Here is a 25088-nt window from a genome sequence, read left to right on the forward strand (position 1 = left end):
TGATCAAATGTTCTCGTGTATTCTTTCATTTCCAATTTCTTGAACCTTTTATGGCAATGTTGCTCTGAAGCAACATCAAAATTGCACACTGAGTTCCGCAACATATTTCAAGTCTCGTCCTCCGATGGGTAGTGATGCTTGCAAGCAACATTTAAGCTCTCAGACACAGCAGTATTCTGTTGTCTCTTGTGAAATATTCGAGAGTAGTGTGCATCTTTAGCAGACATCTTGCAAGATTACGTGAGCACCAGTTACTGGTGTAGCGATTAGATTCAATTTTGCGACACAGTTACTGTGCAATGAAAACTGCTCGTAAATGAAAAGAGGAAGTGAAAGGTGAGTTATTAAACAAATGCATTAGTGAAATCTTACCTGCAATAGGACTTACATTTTCTGGGAAGATGAATCCTAGATTTGAGCACAAGGTTGACATCTAGATCAGGAAACGAAATAAACAGGAGTTCTTGCACCAGTGAATGATATACGATATGACAGTTTTGGTCACTGGCCATAACTGAAGATGAACCCTTTGTCCTCTGGGACAGCTGACCATAAAATGTAGAACTGTTCTGTGCTTCATAACAAAAAGGAATTGTTTTAAAACGTTTCACATGCAACAGTGTGAAATGCAACAATTTTTCAGCCACAGGAACAACATTGTAGTATTTGGATTGTAGCACTCGCATGTATTTTATGGCCAGTTACCCTTACAAGTAACATACTTTATTTTGAAACAATGAACGTAAAATTGTTTACATGACCACATATGTCTAATTTAAGAAATTTAATACTATTTCTGTGTTAACCAACTAAAGGGTTAAGAAAAAACTATTTCTCCTTTTTTCATGTTAAAGAGTGGGAAAAGAGTAAATGAATTATTAAATATCAATACTTTGCATAGTCATAATAAATCCATCGTTGGGGTAGGGGGTAGGGGGCCAGAAAAAAAAGAGAGCAATGAGACTCGATCCAGAGACTTCACACTTATGAAACAAAGTGCTTACTCGCTCAGCTGCAGATTCTGTGAACAACAGTGGTCCTAAAAACCATACGACACAAACACGCCCACAACTTTCAAACTAAATTTTCTAAGAAACGGTTGATGGTTGTACCTTTCTGTTTAGATATGTTAAAGTCCTACATATCTCCTACACACATTGTCAATACAAATCAAATTGGTGAGTGGAAGTTCATGCGGTCATCCGGTGAGTACATTCAGCGCAAACTTATTTAGAAAGCTTCAAGAACTGTCTTTTGGGACAGATACTATGAATAGTCTTCAGCCCCCTGCAAATCTATCCCAGTGCATATAAAATCAGACTACAACAACAGGTCGTACAGAGGCATACAGGCAGTCATTCTTTCCACACTCAGCCCATACAAAGGAAATCATGTACAGCACAATAAAAAGTACCATATGCAGAGTGCTTCACAGTGATTTCCAGAGTGTAGGTGTAGATTGTAGACAGTGCTGTCCTTGTTAGCAGGCACACACTTCAACAAGTCAGGTATGTGTGGTATGCAAAAATATCGATGTGTTTTGTAAATTAACCTCAGATTGGCATCTGCGAGATCGAAGTAGGCACACACGGCCCCCACAAAGGACGATGGTCCAAAAAATTTATGCGTACACACTCTACAAGGAGGGGTGAGTGGTTCTTGCAGCGAGAGTCTAGGAAACTGAGTGCTTCGTATACGATGCGTAAAAAGTGTTCTGTTTGACTACACAGGGCTTTCAGAACAGCAGGCTGGTTTCAGGTTTTGGTGATTGCAATTTTAGTCAAAAGAAACTGATGGCAGCCTCACTAAGTGACTTAAATTTACCACAGAAAAATTACCCAAACAGAGGAGGCATTGAGCAATCTGCTCAACTACAGACGCACATCACAAATAATTTGGTGTATTACCGCATTCCAGTATTATGAAATATTGACACAAGCAGATTGGATTCAGAAAATATGGTCATATGACATAATAAGTACTATTGACAGGGGATCCCAAGTTGATTCTCTACTTCTAGTTTTCCAAAAGGCTTTTGACATTTTTACTCACAATCAGCTCCTAATAAAATTGTGTGGTAAGGTTTCAGCTGTGCAACTGGATTCACGAATTCCTGTTGGAAATGCCACAGGTCGAAGTACCTAATGGGAAGTGACTGAGTGAAACAGAGCTAATATCTTATGTTCTCAAGGATTTGCTGTAGGCTCTGTACTGTTCTTAATCTATACAAACAATTCAGGAGACAAATTGAGCAGGCGGCTTTGATTGTTTGCACATGATGCTGTCATTTATCGTCTAAAAAAGCCATCAGAACATCAAAACAAATTGCAAAATTTAGATTAGATATCTGTATAGAGCTTATAGTTGCAGTTGACCCTAAGCAATAAAAAGTGAGAAATTGTCCACACCAGTACTTAAAAAATCCATTAAATTTTTGTTACATAATAAATCACACAAATTTAAAGATTGTCAGTTCAACTAAATACCTAGGTATTACAATTACTAAAAATTTGAACTATCATAGAAAATGCTGTTGGGAATGCAAACCAAAGACAGTTTTATTGGCACAACACTTAGAAGGGGCAAGAAATCTTCTAAAGAGGCATCCTACACTACACTCGTCTGACCTCTTCTGGAGTTTTGCTGTGCAGTACGAATTCCTTATAAGATAGAATTGACAGATGACACCAAAAAAATTCAGACACAAGGGCAGCTCGTTTTGTATTATCACAAAATATCACACTTAAGTTTGGGTGATTAAAAGAAAGCCATTTTTATTTATGATGAGATCTTCTCATGAAAATTTGATCACTAACTTCCGCTGCGAGCAAAAACATTTTGTCGACTCCCAACTATGCAGGGACGAACAATCATTATGATAACATAATGACAATATTATCAAAAGGACACATTACTAATCACCATATAGTGGAGGTGTTGAGTTGCAGATAGGCACAACCTGTCAGCAACTCAACATTTCCACTTTATGTAGAGTAGCGATCTGTCCTTTTCCTATTGTCATTATTCCATCCTGGATATTTGTTTGTTATTGTGATAAAAATAAGAGAAATTGGCAGCTTGTACAGAAAAATTTAGGAATTCATTTGTCACACATACTATTTAAAAATTGAACAGTCATGAAACTGTCCAAGTAGTTCTGTGAACTTTGCATGTGCTACCTATAACTCAGCACCTCCTCTGTTCACTATACATATTAATATTCGACCAAGGAGTATCCGCCGCTGTATTCAGAAATATGCCACAAAACTTTTAGGGAGAAAAGTATCTAGGATCCTGAAAGCAGTTACCAGCTGAACTGTTTCTCAAATCACGGCGGCCGTTCAATCGTTCTCACACTGAGCTGTGTCGACAACCTCTGTAAAATTGGTTCTTCCCAATCCTACTTGTTGCCACTTTATCCTTGTGCCATTTCCAGTCGAGTGAAAGACAAGTATGGAAACAAACATTGTTTATTTAGATACACTGTCTGTTGTTTACAAGAACAATTATCTCAATTATGTGCCTGCCTCGGTTTCCACAATAAATGAGCAGAATAATACAATGCAGAGTAGTGGGTTCTGTACAACTTAAAGCATAAACACGTACAGTCACAACAGATACACACTGTAGGAGTGGATGTACGGATGACCTAAGGAGTCGGAAATGACACAAACTGGTGTTTCTCTAAGAACCACTGTCGCTCACACACACACACACACACACAACACGCGCGCGCTAATAGCAAGGTTTACAGAACGAAACCCGTACAACTACGAGAAACACCTCCCGAAACTCTGCAGCAGACATCGGCACAAGTCCAAACTACCTCACAGAATGGCACTTCTCGCCGGCACGCGGGAGGCGTTTCACCCCGTCAGTCCTCTCGAAAGGAGCGATCGGAGTGCCTCCAGACTGCCGCATCCCGACGTGGCAAACTCCCGTACTGTGCTCCGCACTACCTCCTGAGCGGCTCCAGGACACCAGGCCGGCCGGCAGAGCGAGCTCCGCGGTGCGCCGTGCCCGCGGCGAACCACCACCACCAGGCGGCGAGGGCGGCGCCCGCGACGCCTGCCGTGGCCCCGAGGACGAGCAACAGGCGCAGCCGCCAGTGAGCACGCGAGGCGCGCAGCGTGTTTATGATGCGCACCACCTGTCAGAAAAAGTCGGACGGCCCCTGTGGTAACGTCCCCTAGTTGAAGGTACAGCGAGGGCTGCTAGGCAGGCTTTAAGACATAAAACTGTTTATCACATAATTAGAGAAAAAGAGGACTTCATTGATTGGCAACTCCATGGCGTGTTCTGTGCACCACGACCAAATACGAGGTGCATTCAAGTTCTAAGGCCTCCGATTTTTTTTCTCCGGACTGGAAAGAGATAGAAACATGTGCATTGTTTTAAAATGAGCCGCGTTCATTGTCAATACATCCCACAGATGGCAGCACCGTACGGCAGATGGAATTTTACCGCCAGCAGCGAGAATGAGAACTGTTTTAAATACTTAAAATGGCGACGTTTTCCTTACTTGAACAGCGTGCAATCATTCGTTTTCTGAATTTGCGTGGTGTGAAACCAATTGAAATTCATCGACAGTTGAAGGAGACATGTGGTGACGGAATTACGGATGTGTCAAAAGTGCGTTCGTGGGTGGGACAGTTTAATGAAGGCAGAACATTGTGTGACAACAAACCGAAACAACCTCGGGTTCGCACAAGCCGGTCTGATGACACAATCGAGAAAGTGGAGACAATTCTTTTGGGGAACGCCGAATGACTGTTGAACAGATCGCCTCCAGAGTTGGCATTTCTGTGGGTTCTGTGCACACAATCCTGCATGACGACCTGAAAATGCGAAAAGTGTCATCCAGGTGGGTGCCACGAATGCTGACGGATGACCACACGGCTGCCCGTGTGGCATGTTGCCGAGCAATGTTGACGCGCAACGAAAGCACGAATGGGACTTTCTTTTCGTCGGTTGTGACAGTGGATGAGACGTGGATGTCATTTTTCAATCCAGAAACAAAGCGTCAGTCAGCTCAATGAAAGCACACAGATTCACTGCCACCAAAAAAATTTCGAGTAACTGCCAGTGCTGAAAAAATGATGGTGTCCGTGTTCTGGGACAGCGAGGGCATAATCCTTACCCATTGTGTTCCAAAGGGCACTACGGTAACAGGTGCATCCTACGAAAATGTTTTGAAGAACAAATTCCTTCCTGCACTGCAACAAAAACGTCCGGGAAGGGCTGCACGTGTGCTGTTTCACCGAGACAACGCACCCGCACATCGAGCTAACGTTATGCAACAGTTTCTTCGTGATAACAACTTTGAAGTGATTCCTCATGCTCCCTACTCATCTGACCTGGCTCCTAGTGACTTTTGGCTTTTTCCAACAATGAAAGACACTCTCCGTGGCCGCACATTCACCAGCCGTGCTGCTATTGCCTCAGCAATCTTCCAGTGCTCAAAGCACACTCCTAAAGAAGCCTTTGCCGCTGCCATGGAATCATGGTGTCAGCGTTGTGAAAAATGTGTACGTCTGCAGGGCGATTACGTCGAGAAGTAACGCCAGTTTCATCGATTTCGGGTGAGTAGTTAATTAGAAAAAAAATCGGAGGCCTTAGAACTTGAATGTACCTCATAGTGGATGGAATTGGAAGGAGAATCAGCATTGGTCGAATTTTTTTTGTTTTATTATCCGCAAAATCGATTTTCGGTAACTTTGTGACCATCCCGAGTGCTAGAAGTTAAAAATTTCACATAATGATTAGAGAGTATAAAACAGAAAATCACAACTACACCTGCGTATGAACATAACAGTTGGTAGGAAAATACCTGTAATATAAAATTAAAATGGGTAGGCACTGGTATCAACAAGCTTAGAGCGATCACATAAACTGAGGCTGCTGTTTACATGCACCTGTTCAGCAGACCTCGGTGTGACAGGGCTTGGGACGCCCTCCGTGTGACATGTGTCACGTGAAGGCTTATTATTACTGGTTTTGTAAGATATTAAAACAAAATAACTTTTGTGCATTTGTGAATCGTGAAGTAATTCAAATTAAAAATGTACGTAAAAAAACATAGCATACAAAGGGGAAGGAAACATTTAAAATACATTGGCATATTGTTTTAAAAAAAAAGCAACTTACAAAACATGAAACAGATCGATAATATGTTGTCAGAGTGCAGGACAAGTAAAAGAGGAAAAGACAAGGAAAAACAATAATATAAGAATAACATGAAATGAGGTATAACACAGGTTTTCATGTTATTCATATATTATTCAATATTTCTTCTGTTACCCAAGGATTTCTATTAGCCCTCATCTTTTTACTTACTTGATCCTCTGCTGCCTTCACCACTTCATCCCTCAGAGCTACCCATTCTTCTTCTACTGTATTTCTTTCAACCATTCCTGTCAATTGTTCCCTCATGCTCTCCCTGAAACTCTGTACAACATCTGGTTTAGTCAGTTTATCCAGGTCCCATCTCCTTAAATTCCCACCTTTTTGCAGTTTCTTCAGTTTTAATCTACAGGTCATAACCCATAGATTGTGGTCAGAATCCACATTTTCCCCCTGGAAATGTCTTACAATTTAAAACCTGGTTCCTAGATCTCTGTCTTACCATTATATAATCTATCTGAAACCTGTCAGTATCTCCAGGCTTCTTCCACATATACAACCTTCTTTCATGATTCTTGAACCAAGTGTTAGCTATGATTAAGTTGTCGTCTGTGCAAAATTCTACCACGCAGCTTCCTCTTTCATTTCTTACCCCCAATCCATATTCACCTACTACGTTTCCTTCTCTCCCTTTTCCTACTGCCGAATTCCAGTCACCCATGACTATTAAATTTTCGTCTCCCTTCACAATCTGAATAATTTCTTTTTATCTCATCATACATTTTTTCAATTTCTTCATCATCTGCAAAGCTAGTTGGCATATAAACTTGTACTACTGCAGTAGTAGGCGTGGGCTTCGTATCTATCTTGGCCACAATAATGCGTTCACTACGCTGTTTGTAGTAGCTTACCCGCATTCCTATTTTCCTATTCATTATTAAACCTACTCCTGCACTGCCCCTATTTGATTTTGTGTTTATAACCCTGTAGTCACCTGACCAGAAGTCTTGTTCCTCCTTCCACCAAACTTCACTAATTCCCACTATGTCTAACTTTAACCTATCCATTTCCCTTTTTAAATTTTCTAATCTACCTGCCCGATTAAGGGATCTGACATTCCACGCTCCGATCCGTTTCTTTCTCCTGATAACAACATCCTCTTGAGTAGTCCCCACCCGGAGATCCGAATGGGGGACTATTTTACCTCCGGAATATTTTACCCAAGAGGACGCCATCATCATTTAACCACGCAGTAAAGCTGCATGCCCTCAGGAAAAATTATGGCTGTAGTTTCCCCTTGCTTTCAGCCGTTCCCAGTACCAGCACAGCAAGGCCGTTTTGGTTAGTGTTACAAGGCCAGATCAGTCAATCATCCAGACTGTTGCCCTTACAACTACTGAAAAGGCTGCTGCCCCTCTTCAGGAACCACACGTTTGTCTGGCCTCTCAACAGATACCCCTCCATTGTGGTTGCACCTACGGTATGACCATCTGTATCGCTGAGGCACGCAAGCCTCCCCACCTCATTGTGAAATGAGGTATAACACAGGTTTCCATGTTATTCATATATTATTATTTTTCCTTGTCTTTTTCTCTTTTACTTGTCGAGCACTCTGACAACTTATTATCAATCTGTTTTATGTTTTGTAAGTTGCTTTTTTTTAAAACAATACGCCGATGTATTTTAAATGTTTCCTTTCCCCTTCGTCTGCTATGTTTTTTTACGTACATTTTAAATTTGAATTACTTCATGATTCACAAATGCACAAGAGTTATTTTGTGTTAATATCTTGCAAAACCAGTAATATTAAGCCTTCTTGTGACATGTCACATAGAGGGCGTTCCAAGCCCTGTCACACCGAGGTCTGCTGAACAGGTTCATGTAAACAGCAGCCTCAGTTTATGTGATCGCTCTAAGCTTGTTGATACCAGTGCTTACCCATTTTAATTTTATATTACAGGTATGTTCCTACCAACTATTATGTTCATACGCAGGTGTATTTGTGATTTTCTGTTTTATACTCTCTGATCGTTACGTGAAATTTTTAACTTCTAGCACTGAGGATGGTCACTAAGTGACCAAAAATCGATTTTGTTGATGTTGTTGTTGTTGTGGTCTTCAGTCCTGAGACTGGTTTGATGCAGCTCTCCATGCTACTCTATCCTGTGCAAGCTTCTTCATCTCCCAGTATCTACTGCAATCTACATCCTTCTGAATCTGCTTAGTGTATTCATCTCTTGGTCTCCCTCTACGATTTTTACCCTCCACACTGCCCTCCAATGCTAAATTTGTGATCCCTTGATGCCTCAAAACATGTCCTACCAACCAATCCCTTCTTCTAGTCAAGTAGTGCCACAAACTTCTCTTCTCCCCAATCCTATTCAATACCTCCTCATTAGTTACGTGATCTACCCACATTATCTTCAGCATTCTTCTGTAGCACCACATTTCGAATGCTTCTATTCTCTTCTTGTCCAAACTAGTTATCGTCCATGTTTCACTTCCATACATGGCTACACTCCATACAAATACTTTCAGAAACAACTTTCTGACACTTAAATCTATGCTTGATGTTAACAAATTCCTCTTCTTGAGAAACGCTTTCCTTGCCATTGCCAGTCTACATTTTATATCCTCTCTACTTCGACCATCATCGGTTATTTTACTCCCTAAATAGCAAAACTCCTTTACTACTTTAAGTGTCTCATTTCCTAATCTAATTCCCTCAGCATCACCAGACTTAATTCGACTACATTCCATTATCCTCGTTTTGCTTTTGTTGATGTTCATCTTATATCCTCCTTTCAAGACACTGTCCATTCCGTTCAACTGCTCTTCCAAATCCTTTGCTGTCTCTGACAGAATTACAATGTCATCGGCGAACCTCAAAGTTTTTACTTCTTCTCCATGAATTTTAATACCTACTCCGAATTTTTCTTTTGTTTCCTTTACTGCTTGCTCAATATACAGATTGAATAACATCGGGGAGAGGCTACAACCCTGTCTTACTCCTTTCCCAACCACTGCTTCCCTTTCATGCCCCTCGACTCTTATAACTGCCATCTGGTTTCTATACAAACTGTAAATAGCCTTTCGCTCCCTGTATTTTACCCCTGCCACCTTCAGAATTTGAAAGAGAGTATTCTAGTTAACATTGTCAAAAGCTTTCTCTAAGTCTACAAATGCTAGAAACATAGGTTTGCCTTTTCTTAATCTTTCTTCTAAGATAAGTCGTAAGGTCAGTATTGCCTCACGTGTTCCAACATTTCTACGGAATCCAAACTGGTCTTCCCCGAGGTCGGCTTCTACCAATTTTTCCATTCGTCTGTAAAGAATTCGCGTTAGTATTTTGCAGCTGTGACTTATTAAACTGATAGTTCGGTAATTCTCACATCTGTCAACACCTGCTTTCTTTGGGATTGGAATTATTATATTCTTCTTGAAGTCTGAGGGTATTTTGCCTGTCTCATACATCGTGCTCACCAGATGGTAGAGTTTTTTCATGACTGGCTCTCCCGAGGCCATCAGTAGTTCAAATGGAATGTTGTCTACTCCCGGGGCCTTGTTTCGACTCAGGTCTTTCAGTGCTCTGTCAAACTCTTTACGCAGTATCTTATCTCCCATTTCGTCTTCATCTACATCCTCTTCCATTTCCATAATATTGTCCTCAAGAACATCGCCTTTGTATAAACCCTCTATATACTCCTTCCACCTTTCTGCCTTCCCTTCTTTGCTTAGAACTGGGTTGCCATCTGAGCTCTTGATATTCATACAAGTGGTTCTCTTCTCTCCAAAGGTCTCTTTAATTTTCCTGTAGGCAGTATCTATCTTACCTCTAGTGAGACAAGCCTCTACATCCTTACATTTGTTCTCTAGCCATCCCTGCTTAGCCATTTTGCACTTCCTGTCGATATCATTTTTGAGACGTTTGTATTCCTTTTTGCTTGCTTCATTTACTGCATTTTTATATTTTCTCCTTTCATCAATTAAATTCAATATTTCTTCTGTTACCCAAGGATTTCTATTAGCCCTCGTCTTTTTGCCTACTTGATCCTCTGCTGCCTTCACTACTTCATCCCTCAGAGCTACCCATTCTTCTTCTACTGTATTTCTTTCCCCCATTCCTGTCAATTGTTCCCTTATGCTCTCCCTGAAACTCTCTACGACCTCTAGTTCTTTCAGTTTATCCAGGTCCCATCTCCTTAAATTCCCACCTTTTTGCAGTTTCTTCAGTTTCAATCTGCAGTTCATAACCAATGGATTGTGGTCAGAATCTACATCTGCCCCAGGAAATGTCTTACAATTTAAAACCTGGTTCCTAAATCTCTGTCTTACCATTATATAATCTATCTGATACCTTTTAGTATCTCCAGGATTCTTCCAGGTATACAACCTTCTTTTATGATTCTTGAACCAAGTGTTGGCTATGATTAAGTTATGCTCTGTGCAAAATTCTACAAGGCGGCTTCCTCTTTCATTCCTTCCCCCCAATCCATATTCACCTACTATGTTTCCTTCTCTCCCTTTTCCTACTGACGAATTCCAGTCACCCATGACTATTAAATTTTCATCTCCCCACTACCTGAATAATTTCTTTTATCTCGTCATACATTTCATCTATTTCTTCATCATCTGCAGAGGTAGTTGGCATATAAACTTGTACTACTGTAGTAGGCATGGGCTTTGTGTCTATCTTGGCCACAATAATGCGTTCACTATGCTGTTGATAGAACAGATGTCTCTGGAGGAGAGAGGAATCTGGATGAGAGGTTTAGGACTGAATTGGGACTGGTGATATGTGGCATTTGACTGTGGTTATAGTTGAGATTTGGTCTGTGTGGGGTATGTGCTGGGATGGGGAGATTGAGTAGGGTGGCTAGGCTAGGTTTGTTGGCTATGAGGGGGGTTTGTTGAAGGTTCTGTTGTGGTTGGTGTTTGTGAGGGATAGGGAGAGGGACCCCACTTCTTAGGTGTTGCACTAGCACTGTGGATAGTTTTTTCAGGTGGTGTGTGGCATGGAACTCAAGTTTGCAGCTGGCTTCTAGGATGATGTTCCTGAGTGTATTCTCCAAGCAAGGGTTTGAGAGGTGGAGGACTTTGAAGAGAGATAGGAGCTGTTGGGAGTGGTGGTTACATGAAGTAGTGTAGAGATTCAGGACAAGTTGGGTACCCTTACCCATTGTAGCAGGCTTCAAAGCCCCAACCGAACGTATCTCAGCTCTGGCAGACCAGCACCTACAACCTATCACCCGCAGACTCCCATCCTACATCAAAGACACAAACCACTTCCTAGAACGCCTCAAATCCATTCCCACTCCTCTCCCACCTGAAAACTTTCTTGTCACCATAGATGCTACATCCCTTTACACAAACATCCCACATACCCATGGTCTCTCTGCCCTTGAGCACTACCTCTCCCAACGCCCATCCGAAGATCTTCCAAAAACCTCGTTCCTTATCACACTTACCAACTTCATCCTCACCCATAATTACTTCACTTTTGAAGGCCAGACCTACAAACAAATCAGGGGAATGGCCATGGGAACCAGGATGGCTCCGTCCTATGCCAACCTCTTCATGGGCCGCATGGAGGAGGCTTTCCTGAAGACCCAACGGCTGCTTCCCCTGGCCTGGTATAGGTTTATAGATGGCATCTTTGTGGTCTGGACTCATGGTGAAGAAACACTCCTTAATTTCCTCCATAACCTCAACTCTTTTTCGAATCTGAATTTCACCTGGTTCTTCTCCAAAACTGAAGCCACCTTCCTGGATGTTGACCTTCATCTTGTTGAAGCTCACATCCACACTTCTGTCCATATCAAACCCACAAACAAAGAACAGTACCTTCACTTTGATAGCTGCCATCCTTTCCACATCAAACGCTCCCTTCCCTACAGCCTAGGTATTCGTGGCAAACGTATCTGCTCCAGTGACGAATCCCTCAAAAATTACACCAATAACCTGATCAGTGCTTTCCTCTCCCGCAACTATCCTGCAGACCTTGTCCACAAACAGATTTCCCGAGCAATACATTCCTCCCCGTCCAACAACAATGTTCCTACCCCCAGACCACACAGAAGCATCCCCCTTGTCACCCAATATTATCCTGGCCTCGAAAACATCAACAAATTACTCCGCCAGGAATATGACTTTCTCAAGTCGAGCCCTGAAATGAGATCATCCCTTGACAAAATTCTCCCCACACCACCCAGAGTTGCCTTTCGTGGCCCCCCCTAACCTCCGTAACATCCTTGTTAAACCCTACAATATTCCCAGACTACCTTCTCTACCCAGAGGTTCCTACCCCTGTAACTGACCACGCTGCAAAACCTGCCCCATGCATCCCCCCACAACCACCTACTCCAGCCCCGCTACTGGTAAAACGTACACAATTCAAGGCAGGGCTACGTGTGAAACTACACATGTCATTTATCAACTGACATGCCTGCACTGCACAGCCTTTTACATCGGCATGACAACAACCAAACTGGCTGAGCGCATGAACGGACACAGACGAACTGTCCGCCTAGGAGATGCCCAATACCCAGTAGCGGAGCATGCCCTCCAGTATATTCTAGGGCCCTAGGAACCTGCTACACCGTATGTGCCATTTGGCTTCTCCCACCCAACACCAGTCCCTCTGAACTGCGGAGATGGGAACTTGCACTCCAACACATCCTTTCATCCCGCCATCCCCCTGGACTGAACCTACGTTAAACAACCTCACTCCCATTCACTCTTCAGTCTTCTCCTCTTTCCCTTTCCTCTTTAGCCATTCACACATCTTTTCATCCTACATAGTTGTGTTTATCTTTATACTATATACCTCTTTACTTCTGTATGCATCCTCTTTGGTTTGAAGCTGGCACAGTACTTACAGTAGAATATCTTTGGCTTCCCTCTGACAACCATGCCTCCATCCTTGCTACCCTCCCTATTTTCCTTTCCCTGTTGCTTCATAACCTGGGTTGTGAGTAACTGAATCTCCTTTCCCTTCTTCCCTTTCTTTCCCCTCTCTCCTCCCCGATGAAGGAACATTTGTTCCGAAAGCTAGGAACGTAAATTTTCGGTTCTGTTTTACGTGTATCTATCGGCTGTACTGAGCTGAGGTAAGTACTGGCCAGCCCCTCTATCTCTTTGTTAGTATTTGATAACTGGATGTAGTCAAATTAAATCAGATGATGCTGAGGGAATTAGATTAGGAAATGAGAGAAAGTAGCAGATGAGTTTTGCTATTTGGGGAGCAAAATAACTGATGATGGTTGAAGTAGAGGGGATATAAAATGTAAAGTAGCAATGGCAAGAAAAGCGTTTCTGAAGAAGAGAAATTTGTTAACATCGAGTATAGATTTAAGTGTCAGGAAGTCTTTTCTGAAAGTATTTATATGGAGTGTAGTCATGTATGTGAGTGAAACATGGACAATAACTAGTTAAGACAAGAAAAGAATAGAAGCTTACGAAATGTGGTGCTACAGAAGAATGCTAAAGATTAAATGGGTAGATCAAATAACTAATGAGGAAGTATTGAATGAATTGGGGAGAAGAGAAATTTGTGGCACAACTTGACTAGAAGAAGGGATCGGTTGGTAGGGCATATTCTGAGGCATCGAGGGATCACCAATTTAGTACTGGAGGGTAGTGTGGAGGGTGAAAATCATAGAGGGAGACCAAGAGATGAATACACTAAGCAGATTCTGAAGGCTGTAGGTTGCAGTAGGTACTGGGAGATGAAGAAGCTTGCACAGGATAGAGTGGCATGGAGGGCTGCATCGAACCAGTCTCTGGACTGAAGACTGCAAAAACACCTAAAATCACTGACATGATATTTTTCTCTCTCTGAATAAACTAAGTGCTGCTTATTATGACCCACTGTTGGCAGATATTATTGTCTCTGTAGCCATAACATAGATATGAAATTGTAAGAGTGGCATCTTTCACAGCGATGCACCTGCTAAAAAGTCGTGTAATTCAGGTAAAGGATGCTTTCTCAGTAATTTGTCTGCCAGAGCAGAGGTACAGGCGTCTGATGAAACAAAGAGGGAAGTAATTCTCCCCAATATTTGAGCTCCTGGAAACTTACACAGCAAAATATCCTTTGGGAGAATTTTGGTCCGTCTCCGTACACAAGAAGGTGAGTATTCAGTGATTTTGTATTGAATGCCTGGCATTTGTTTACTGAGAAACTTGTTCTCAAACATATTCAGAAAGAGCTGTGAAGAATGTTGTGCAGCAAAGAACAGTTGTTACCATTACAAGAGTTTGATGCATTTATTGCTAGTCTGTATGTTAGGGGTGGCACTGGATCCAAAGGAAAAATGGAGCATCTTTGATGATAGAAGTGGGGAATGAAGTTTTACAAATCTGTGTTATCACATTGTTGTTTCAGGAAAAATGAAGAGGTTCCTTGGTTCGATTTGAAGTCGACACGGCCATAGTAAATAAAAAGTGACAATTTTGCTCTTATGTAAGATATATAGGAGGAATTCATAGCAAACTTGTCAAAGCACGAATATTCTGGTCCATATATCTGTGTTGATGAGCAGTTGTTCCTGTTAAAGTGTAGTGACACTTCACTCAGTTCAGAGCTTCAAAACTATTAAGGATGGGTAGCAACACCGGACGGCTGTCAATGAAGGTTCAAACTATATGCGAAATGTTTTTACACATCTTGGTAAAGATGAAATTCATCATGGTAGTGAACATCTTAGTGAATTTATAGTGAAATATCTACATAAAGGAAGGAATGTTGGGTATGACAACTTCCTCACCTCACTTTCACTAGTACAACATCTGAAAACAAAGCAAAGGAGCTTTCTTGTTACAATAAACAAAATCAGAAGGAAAGTGCCTGAGTGGATGAAGGAAGCTCACAAGGACTGATACAAGACTTTAATTTCCAAAAATCAATGTTACAATCCTTACAGTGTATCGCGGAAAGTGTGGAAAGAATGTAAAGACTGTCAGTTCCTCGCATCCAGCGGTAAAAATTAGAACTGGGGACAAAGTCAGAGCCTGACATAGTGACTTGTTACAATGAAAGTATCGAGCAGATGATGCTGATCAGATGGCCTGGAAGTACTCAGTGAAAGCTGATGGAAGAAGGTCACCTGTTCATATTTTTTATAATATTCAGTGCTTGGGAAATCTACAGAGAAGTAACAAATGTCAAAATCAGAATATGAGACTTCCTCCTCAAGGTCGCAGAAGAAATTGTACAGAAGCTAGAGTCAGATCTCTACTACTGACAGTGAATCATTAGATGTAGGTGGATGCCGCAGTCACAGCCAGGTATGCAAATCTCGCAAAGAGAAAAATTCATATAAACGTACATCGTTTGACAAAACAGTTTGCAAGGACTATGTTCTTACAGTTTCCTGTGTTGGTGCATATTCCAAATATCAGTCTACAGACAACAGGAATCTAAAAGGAATGTTTTTACTTACACAGACTGTAGTGTTTACCTTTTAGACAATGTGTATCAAAGTATAGGCCTACATTAGGATATAGTAACAAACTGACTGTACATTGTGTGTTTATGCTTACGTATAGGAAACATCATTTGGTGCTATAAACTTTGTGAATTGTCTGTATTTCTGTAAAAATCAAGATTTCTTCATGATATCATGAACAATATTCAAGTATTTTTATATTTAACAGGACAAAAATGAAAGAAATATTCAATTTTTACTATGTTACTTGAAAATATTTTAAAACAGATTTTAAGTACCTAGCAAAACTGTTTAGAATGACAACAAACAATTACAGTGGCTAATTAGCACAGAAATACTCATCGCCCAAAATAAAACGTCTAAGAACAAGCTGTACATGCAGTAACTAGAGACGGGATATTTTTGTCCCTACAGTGGCTTTAGAGGGTTTGAAAAATCTGGTCGTTTTAGTATTAATGACCTAGCACACGATATTAACAGTAACTTCAGACTTTTTACAGATGATGCAGTTCATCAATAATGTCTGAAAAAAGCCGTACAAATATTCAGCTGATACTGATAAGATCTCAAAGTGGTGCAAAGATTGACAACTCGCTTTGAACATTGAGAAATTTAAAATCTTGCACTTCACAAAATGAAAAATCATATCAACAAGTCAAGTTAACAGGTATCGGCACGTAACAATTTGTAGACGTTGGGCTCAGTAACAGGTAAAGAAGGTGGCAGACTTCAGTTCCCTGGTAGAATGCTGCAAAAAACAGTCAGTCTTGGGCTTCCCATCCTAGAATATCACATGCATCTGGAATCCATACTAAATAAGACTACCACGGTATATTGAATGTATACAGAGAAGGGTATGTATGCAGAGGAGAGAGCAGATAGGTGGAAAGAATACATTGAAAGCCTCTATGAAGGTGAAGATTTGTCTGATGTGATAGAAGAAGAAACAGGAGTCGATTTAGAAGAGATAGGGGATCCAGTATTAGAATCGGAATTTAAAAGAGCTTTGGAGGACTTACGGTCAAATAAGGCAGAAGGGATAGATAACATTCCATCAGAATTTCTAAAATCATTGGGGGAAGTGGCAACAAAACGACTATTCACGTTGGTGTGTAGAATATATGAGTCTGGCGATATACCGTCTGACTTTCGGAAAAGCATCATCCACACAATTCCGAAGACGGCAAGAGCTGACAAGTGCGAGAATTATCGCACAATCAGCTTAACAGCTCATGCATCGAAGCTGCTTACAAGAATAATATACAGAAGAATGGAAAAGAAAATTGAGAATGCGCTAGGTGACGATCAGTTTGGCTTTAGGAAAAGTAAAGGGACGAGAGAGGCAATTCTGACGTTACGGCTAATAATGGAAGCAAGGCTAAAGAAAAATCAAGACACTTTCATAGGATTTGTCGACCTGGAAAAAGCGTTCAACAATATAAAATGATGCAAGCTGTTCGAGATTCTGAAAAAAGTAGGGGTAAGCTATAAGGAGAGACGGGTCATATACAAAATGTACAACAGCCAAGAGGGAATAATAAGAGTGGACGATCAAGAATGAAGTGCTCGTATTAAGAAGGGTGTAAAACAAGGCTGTAGCCTTTCGCCCCTACTCTTCAATCTGTACATCGAGGAAGCAATGATGGAAATAAAAGAAAGGTTCAGGAGTGGAATTAAAATACAAGGTGAAAGGATAGCAATGATACGATTCGCTGATGACATTGCTATCCTGAGTGAAAGTGAAGAAGAATTAAATGATCTGCTGAACAGAATGAACAGTCTAATGAGTACACAGAACGGTTTGAGAGTAAATCGGAGAAAGACGAAGGTAATGAGAAGTAGTAGAAATGAGAACAGCGAGAAACTTAACATCAGGATTAATGGTCACGAAGTCAATGAAGTTAAGGAATTCTGCTACCTAGGCAGTAAAATAACCAATGACAGACGGAGCAAGGAGGACATCAAAAGCAGACTCGCTATGGCAAAAAAGGCGTTTCTGGCCAAGAGAAGTCTACTAATATCAAATACCGGCCTTAATTTCAGGAACAAATTTCTGAGGATGTACGTCTGGAGTACAGCATTGTATGGTAGTGAAACATGGGACTGTGGGAAAACCGGAACAGAAGGGAATCGAAGCATTTGAGATGTGGTGTTATAGACGAATGTTGAAAATTAGGTGGACTGATAAGGTAAGGAATGAGGAGGTTCTATGCAGAATCGGAGAGGAAAGGAATATGTGGAAAACACTGATAAGGAGAAGGGACAGGATGATAGGACATCTGCTAAGACATGAGAGGATGACTTCCACGGTACTAGAGGGAGCTGTAGAGGGCAAAAACTGTAGAGGAAGACAGAGATTGGAATACGTCAAGCAAATAATTGAGGACGTAGGTTGCAAGTGCTACTCTGAGATGAAGAGGTTAGCACAGGAAAGGAATTCGGGGCGGGCTGCATCAAACCAGTCAGTAGACTGATGGAAAAAAAAAACAGAAGGGTAGCGCAAATGGTCACAGGTTGTCTAACTCGACGGTACGTGTCATGGAGCCGCTGAAAAATCCACCTGTGGGCTACAGAGAATTCCCACCATTCGGTGGCAGCAAACCGGTAGCACCAGCTTGGCATCGACGTATGGGTGGGAATTTTTGGTGACCACTGTGGGCTCAGTCATCCTCCCGCACGTCCACAGGCAAGGCGTATCTGCGCTTCCTATCAGTGGCCCCACCTCCCCTGCTGGAAGACGTGCCTTCGGCAGTGCGAAGGGTACTGTGGCTATGTGTAGTGGTGCTGCACTCACTTCTTGAGAGTGGAGCCAAAACACTAGAACAGACACAACATTCCCACTCGCCTGCTGTGTTCTCCCATGTGCTTTCAATCACTGAAACCTACACTGTCAAAGATCTTTCATCTCCGGCTTCAGGTCAGTGTCTCTCCCTCAGAACACACATTTCTGGCTGTATGTCTTGTTCCTTTGCTCCTTATCCTCTCAGGGATCTATTAATCTGATGGAGTTACATTTTCCTGGAGACATAGTGAGTTTCAACTCTATTTTCAATAAGGATAGAAGCTGAAGTAATGAATTAAAACTTGTGCCACGGATGGGGCACGTGTGTTATCCAGCTGTGACTAACACAGCTGTATGCACTATCGTAGTCCAGTGACCTCCCTTACTCAAAGTTCAATTCATACCTCAGCCTACCTCTCAGGGATCTTTTCCTGTCGTTTTTTCCCCATTCTGTACATGCACGCATATGTTAGGAGGGCGATTGGTGGCAACCACACCTGTTTACGCACGTAAACAACGTACCTCTTCACGGGTGTCCCTCTCGGAGCCGGAGTTGTCGACGACAAAGTGTGCACGCCGGCACTTGTCCTCGAGCGGCATCTGGGCAGCAATGCGGCGCTTGGCCCGTGCCTCCGACATCTGTCCACGCTCCATCAGGCGCTGCAGCTGCAGGTCTTCCTCACTGAAAACAACAGTTAGAAGCAGTCGAGACATTAGGAGCAAAGTTTTATGCAAAATATCTGTGGCGTTTTGACAATTTGCATTTTGGGTACATAGAGAGTTCAGTCTCTCTCTCTCTCTCTCTCTCTCTCTCTCTCTCTCTCTCTCTCTCTCTCTCTTCCAAAATAAGAATTCTCATAAATAGTCGATGCTTTGACGGCATAACTGATGCTCTAGCCAATGTGGCGCAAGAGTTGAACGACATCCAAAAAGCGAACTTCCCTGACAGTTTTACGTGGCTGTATGAATGTCCCGTACACTGTACTCAAGTGGGAGATTATGTAGAAAACATGAAGCATTAAAACCACTACATTAACTTTTCTCTACTTTTATTAATCGAGTCTCAAAACTTTTTGGACTGATGGAATAGACATGCTATTTCAAATAGCCGACAAGAAATTGACGAGTGGACAAGTCTGATGATCTCAATGGCACCAGCATGTCACTGAAATAAGAAATGAGGTGTCCAGGGAAAATGTTCCTCACTACAGCTATTGCTATCTTTGCAGTATGCAACGGTACATTGTCTCATTGCGTTTATCAATCATCTCCATAACTGTAGCGGAAGAGAGATGTTTCACTCGTGTACGTAACATTCGGAGGCCACTGTTGTGCCATTCCCTCCAAAAACAAAGTCTGATTACACATTCACATGCGAGGAGGGGGGGGGGAAGTCTTTCATAAACCATACAAGGATATTCCAAGGATATACAACAATTGTTCTGTTTGTTAACTGACCCATTTAAGTGAAAATACACGTCATCGCTCACTAACACTACTGCATTTGCATCGTCTTCAAAGATCTCTTGCAGAAGCAAAGCATCTGTTGAACCACCAGCATTTTATGCAGGTGAAATTTTAAATCCAAATGAAACATTTTGTCAAGGCTCATTTACAGACAGTGTGTTCAATGTGTGGATTGTCTCAGACTCCAGATGACTGCCTTTCTCGCAGCAGCAATCTTTGAAGGTATCATTGCTTTTTTATCTGGAGCTGGTGACTACTACTTAAGAATATTTCCTGTTTTTCTGAGATTTGTACCTCAATCACAGGGTCACATTCCAACCTGGAACTGTGCAATTTAAAATAGCAACAAAATATCTGCCATTTTGCAGGCTCAGCATTTACGAGGAAGGTACACAATGGATGCAGGTGATCAGACAGGATGCTTATGTACGTGTCACCTGTCAGAGTCGTATCTAGACATATCAGGGGTACCGTATGACTCCGACAGCACACACCCCACACCATTACAGAACCCCCACCAGCTTGAACAGCCCCCTGCTGTCATCCAAGGCCCATGGATTCATGAGGATGTCTACATCTACATCTACATCTACATCTACATTTATACTCCGCAAGCCACCCAACGGTGTGTGGCAGAGGGCACTTTACATGCCACTGCCATTACCTCCCTTTCCTGCTCCAGTCGCGTACGGTTCGCCTCCGTGCGCGCTCGAATCTCTATAATTTTACATTCGTGATCTCCTCAGGAGCTATAAGTAGGGGGAAGCAATATATACGATACCTCATCCAGAAACGCACCCTCTCGAAACCTGGCGAGCAAGCTACACCGCGATGCAGAGCGCCTCTCTTGCAGAGTCTGCCACTCGAGTTTGCTAAACATCTCCGTAACGCTATCACACTTACCGAATAACCCTGTGGCGAAACGTGCCGCTCTTCTTCGGATCTTCTCTATCTCCTCCGTCAGCCCAACCTGGTACAGATCCCACACTGATGAGCAATACTCAAGTATAGGTCGAATGAGTGTTTTGTATGCCATGTCCTCTGTTGATAGACTACATTTTTTAAGGACTCTCCCAATGAATCTCAACCTGGTATCCGCCTTACCAACAATTAATTTTATATGATCATTCCACCTCAAATCATTCCGCACGCATACTCCCAGATATTTTACAGAAGTAACTGCTACCAGTGTTTGTTCCGCTGTCATATAATCGTACAATAAAGGATCCCTCTTTCTATGTATTCGCAATACATTACATTTGTCTATGTTAAAGGTCAGTTGCCACTCCCTGAACCAAGTGCCTATCCACTGCAGATCTTCCTGCATTTCACTGCAATTTTCTAATGCTGCAACTTCTCTGTATACTACAGCATCATCCGCGAAAAGCCGCATGGAACTTCCGACACTATCTACTAGGTCATTTATATATATTGTGAAATGCAATGGTCCCCTGACACTCCCCTGTGGCATGCCAGGGGTTACTTTAACGTCTGTAGACGTCTCTCCATTGACAACAACATGCTGTGTTCTGTTTGCTAAAAACTCTTCAATCCAGCCACACAGCTGGTCCGATATTCCGTAGGCTCTTACTTTGTTTATCAGGCGACAGTGCGGAACTGTATCGAATGCCTTCCGGAGGTCAAGGAAAATTGCATCTACCTGGGAGCCTGTATCTAATATTTTCTGGGTCTCATGAACAAATAAAGCGAGTTGGGTCTCACACGATCGCTGTTTCCGGAATCCGTGTTGATTCCTACAGAGTAGATTCTGGTTTAAAAGGGTAGTGTATTGACAGAGCTGTCATTTGTACTCAGGTGATTAATGCGCAAAGGTTCCTAACGTTCTTACGGTCACATGACGGAAACTAGAAGACTCTGAACACAGAATGGTAGTTGGAGTTCCCTGAATGCAGACTGGTAGTTGGAGCTAGATGCTTGGCACATTTTGTTTCAGAAATTGTTATAGAATACAAAATATTCAAGAATATCAAATTTCAAGTATTAAGATAAGGCGTAAGTTCAGTATTGCCTCACGTATTCCAATATTTCTTCGGAATCCAAACTGATCTTCCCCGAGGTCGGCTTCTACTAGTTTTTCCATTCATCTGTAAGGAATTCGCGTTAGTATTTTGCAGCTGTGACTTATTAAACTGATTGTTCGGTAATTTTCACATCTGTCCACACCTGCTTTCTTTGGGATTGGAATTATTATATTCTTCTTGAAGTCTGAGGGTATTTCGCCTGTTTCATACATCTTGCTCACCAGATGCTAGAGTTTTGTCAGGACTGGCTCTCCCAAGGCCGTCAGTAGTTCCAATGGAATGTTGTCTACTCCGGGGGCCTTGTTTCAACTCAGGTCTTTCAGTGCTCTGTCAAACTCTTCACGCAGTATCGTATCTCCCATTTCATCTTCATCTACATCCTCTTCCATTTCCATAATATTGTCCTCAAGTGCATCAGCCTTGTATAGACCCTCTATATACTCCTTCCACCTTTCTGCTTTCCCTTCTTTGCTTAGAACTGGGTTTCCATCTGAGCTCTTGATGTTCATACAAGTGGTTCTCTTATCTCCAAAGGTCTCTTTAATTTTCCTGTAGGCAGTATCTATCTTACCCCTACATCCTTACGTTTGTCCTCTAGCCATGCCTGCTTAGCCATTTTGCACTTCCTGTCGATCTCATTTTTGAGACGTTGGGCAATACTGACCTTACGCCTTATCTTAGAAGAAAGATTAAGGAAAGGCAAACCTACCTTTCTAGCATTTGTAGACGTAGAGAAATATTTTGACAATGTTGACTGGAATACTCTCTTTCAAATTCTCAAGGTGGCAGGGGTAAAATACAGGGAGAGAAAGGCTATTTACAATTTGTACAGAAACCAGATGGCAATTATAAGAGTCAAGGGACATGAAAGGGAAGCAGTGGTTGGGAAGGGAGTGAAACAGGGTTGTAGTCTCTCCCCGATGCTATTCAATCTGTATATTGAGCAAGTAGTGAAGGAAACAAAAGAAAAATTCGGAGTAGGTATTAAAATCCATGGAGAAGAAATAAAAACTTTGAGGTTCGCCGATGACATTTTAATTCTGTCAGACACAGCAAAGGACTTGGAAGAGGAGTTGAACGAAATGGACAGTCTCATGAAAGGAGGATATAAGATGAACATCAACAAAAGCAAAACGAGGATAATGGAATGTAGTCGAAATAAGTCGGGTGATGCTGAGCGAATTAGATTAGGAAATGAGACGCTTAAAGTAGTAAACGAGTTTTGCTATTTGGGGAGCAAAATAACTGATGATGGTCGAAATAGAGTGGATATAAAAGGTAGACTGGCAATGGCAAGGAAAGCGTTTCTGAAGAAGAGAAATTTGTTAACATCGAGTATAGATTTAAGTGTCAGGAAGTCGTTTCTGAAAGTATTTGTATGGAGTGTAGCCATGTATGGAAGTGAAACATGGACGATAAATAGTTTGGATGAAAAGAGAATAGAAGCTTTCGAAATGTGGTGCTACAGAAGAATGCTGAAGATTAGATGGTTAGATCACATAACTAATGAGGAGGTACTGAGTAGAATTGGGGAAAGGAGGAGTTTGTGTCACAACTTTACAAGAAGAAGGGACCAGTTGGTAGGACGTGTTCCGAGGCATCTCGGGATCACAAATTTAGCATTGGAGGGTAAAAATCATAGAGGGAGACCAAGAGATGAATACACAAACAGATGCAGAAGGATGTATGTTGCAGTAAGTACTGGGAGATGAAGAAGCTTGCACAGGATAGAGTAGCATGGAGAGCTGCATCAAACCAGTCTCAGGACTGAAGATCACAACAACAACAACAACCTTTCCCCACAGATAACGCAATGGCCAACGGTTTTAACTTTAGGACAGAGAGCAGTGCCATTTTCAGAGAGTTGTCAGTGGTAACAGACAAACAACACTTTGTGAAATAACCACAGAAATCAATGTGGGACAGGGCAGCACGGAGAAATTTGTGGTTAATGGCCTATGGCAGCAGACGACCAACACAAGTTCCTTTGCAAACAACACATCACCACCTCAGTGCTTCTCCTTGGCTCGTGACCATATAGGTTGGACCTTAGGCGACTGGAAAACAGTGGCCTGGTCAGATATGTCCTGATTCCAGTTGGTAAGAGCTGATGGTAGGGTTCAGAGTGTGGTGCAGTCTGTATGAAGCCGTGGACCCAAGTTTTCAACAAGGCACTGTGCAAGCTGTTGGTAGCTCCATCTACATCAATACTCCACAAGCCACCATACACAGTACCTGTCATTTCCTTTCCTGTTCCACTTGCAAATAAAGCAAGAGGAAAATGAATGTATGTATGCCTCCATACGAACTCCAATTCCTCTTTTCATCATGGTCTTTATGCACAATGTATGTTGGGGGCAGTAGAATCACTTGGCAGTCAGCTACAACTGCCGGTTCTCTAAATTTTCTTAATAGTGTCCTTGAAAAGAACATTGCCTTCCCTCCAGGGATTCCCATTTGAGTTCCTGTAGCATCTCTGTAATACTTGCGTGTTGTTCGAACCAACTGGTAAGAAATCTAGCAGCATGCCTCTGAATTGCTTCAATTTCTTCCTTCAATCTGACCTGGTGCAGATCTCACTCGAGCAGTATTCGAGGGTAGGTTCCACCAGCATCCTATATGCTGAACGAGATTTTCACTCTGCAGCCGAGTGTGTGCTGATATATGAAACTTTCCTGGCAGATTAAAACTGTGTGCCAGATCGAGACTCTAAATCGGGACCTTTGCCTTTTGCGGGCAAGTGCTCTATCAACTGAGCTACCCAAGCACGACTCACACCCCGTCCTCACACCTTTACTTCTGCCAGTACCTCGTCTCCTACCTTCCAAACTTTACAGAAGCTCTCCTGCGAGCCATGCAGAAGTAGCACTCCTGAAAAAAAGGATATTGCGGAGATATGGCTTAGCCACAGCCTGGGGGGTTGTTTCCAGAATGAGAATGAGAAGTTTGGAAGGTAGGAGATGAGGTACTGGCAGAAGTAAAGCTGTGAGGATGGGGTGTGAGTCATGTTATATGCTGTCTCCTTTACTCCTTTCATAAACTTCTCCCAATGAACTGAATTCGACCATTCGCTTTCCCTAACACAACCCTCACGTGCTCACTCCATTTCATATAACTTTGCAGTGTTACACTAAGCTATTTAAACAACTTGACTATGTCAAGCAGGTCACTACTAATGCTGTGTCCTAACATTAAGGGGTTGTTTTTCCTACTCATCTCTCAGAT

At 42.1% G+C, this 25088-nt stretch overlaps 1 protein-coding gene across 1 annotated transcript in view; it reads right to left on the reverse strand.

Moving 5' to 3' along the window:
* Window positions 1-3729: 3729 nt before the first annotated feature.
* The window catches only part of LOC126108664 (dephospho-CoA kinase), a 38358-nt gene continuing 16999 nt past the window's right edge, over window positions 3730-25088 (reverse strand). Inside the window, exons 4-5 of the mRNA XM_049913973.1 lie at window positions 18877-19036; window positions 3730-4150 (exon numbers count right to left, since the gene is read on the reverse strand). Coding sequence (XP_049769930.1) covers window positions 3956-4150; window positions 18877-19036 — 355 coding nt within the window. The 3' untranslated portion in view covers window positions 3730-3955. The remainder of the gene's footprint in view (window positions 4151-18876; window positions 19037-25088) is intronic.

Source organism: Schistocerca cancellata, chromosome 11 (genome assembly GCF_023864275.1).
Source record: "Schistocerca cancellata isolate TAMUIC-IGC-003103 chromosome 11, iqSchCanc2.1, whole genome shotgun sequence".
Taxonomy (NCBI): Eukaryota; Metazoa; Arthropoda; class Insecta; order Orthoptera; family Acrididae; genus Schistocerca; species Schistocerca cancellata.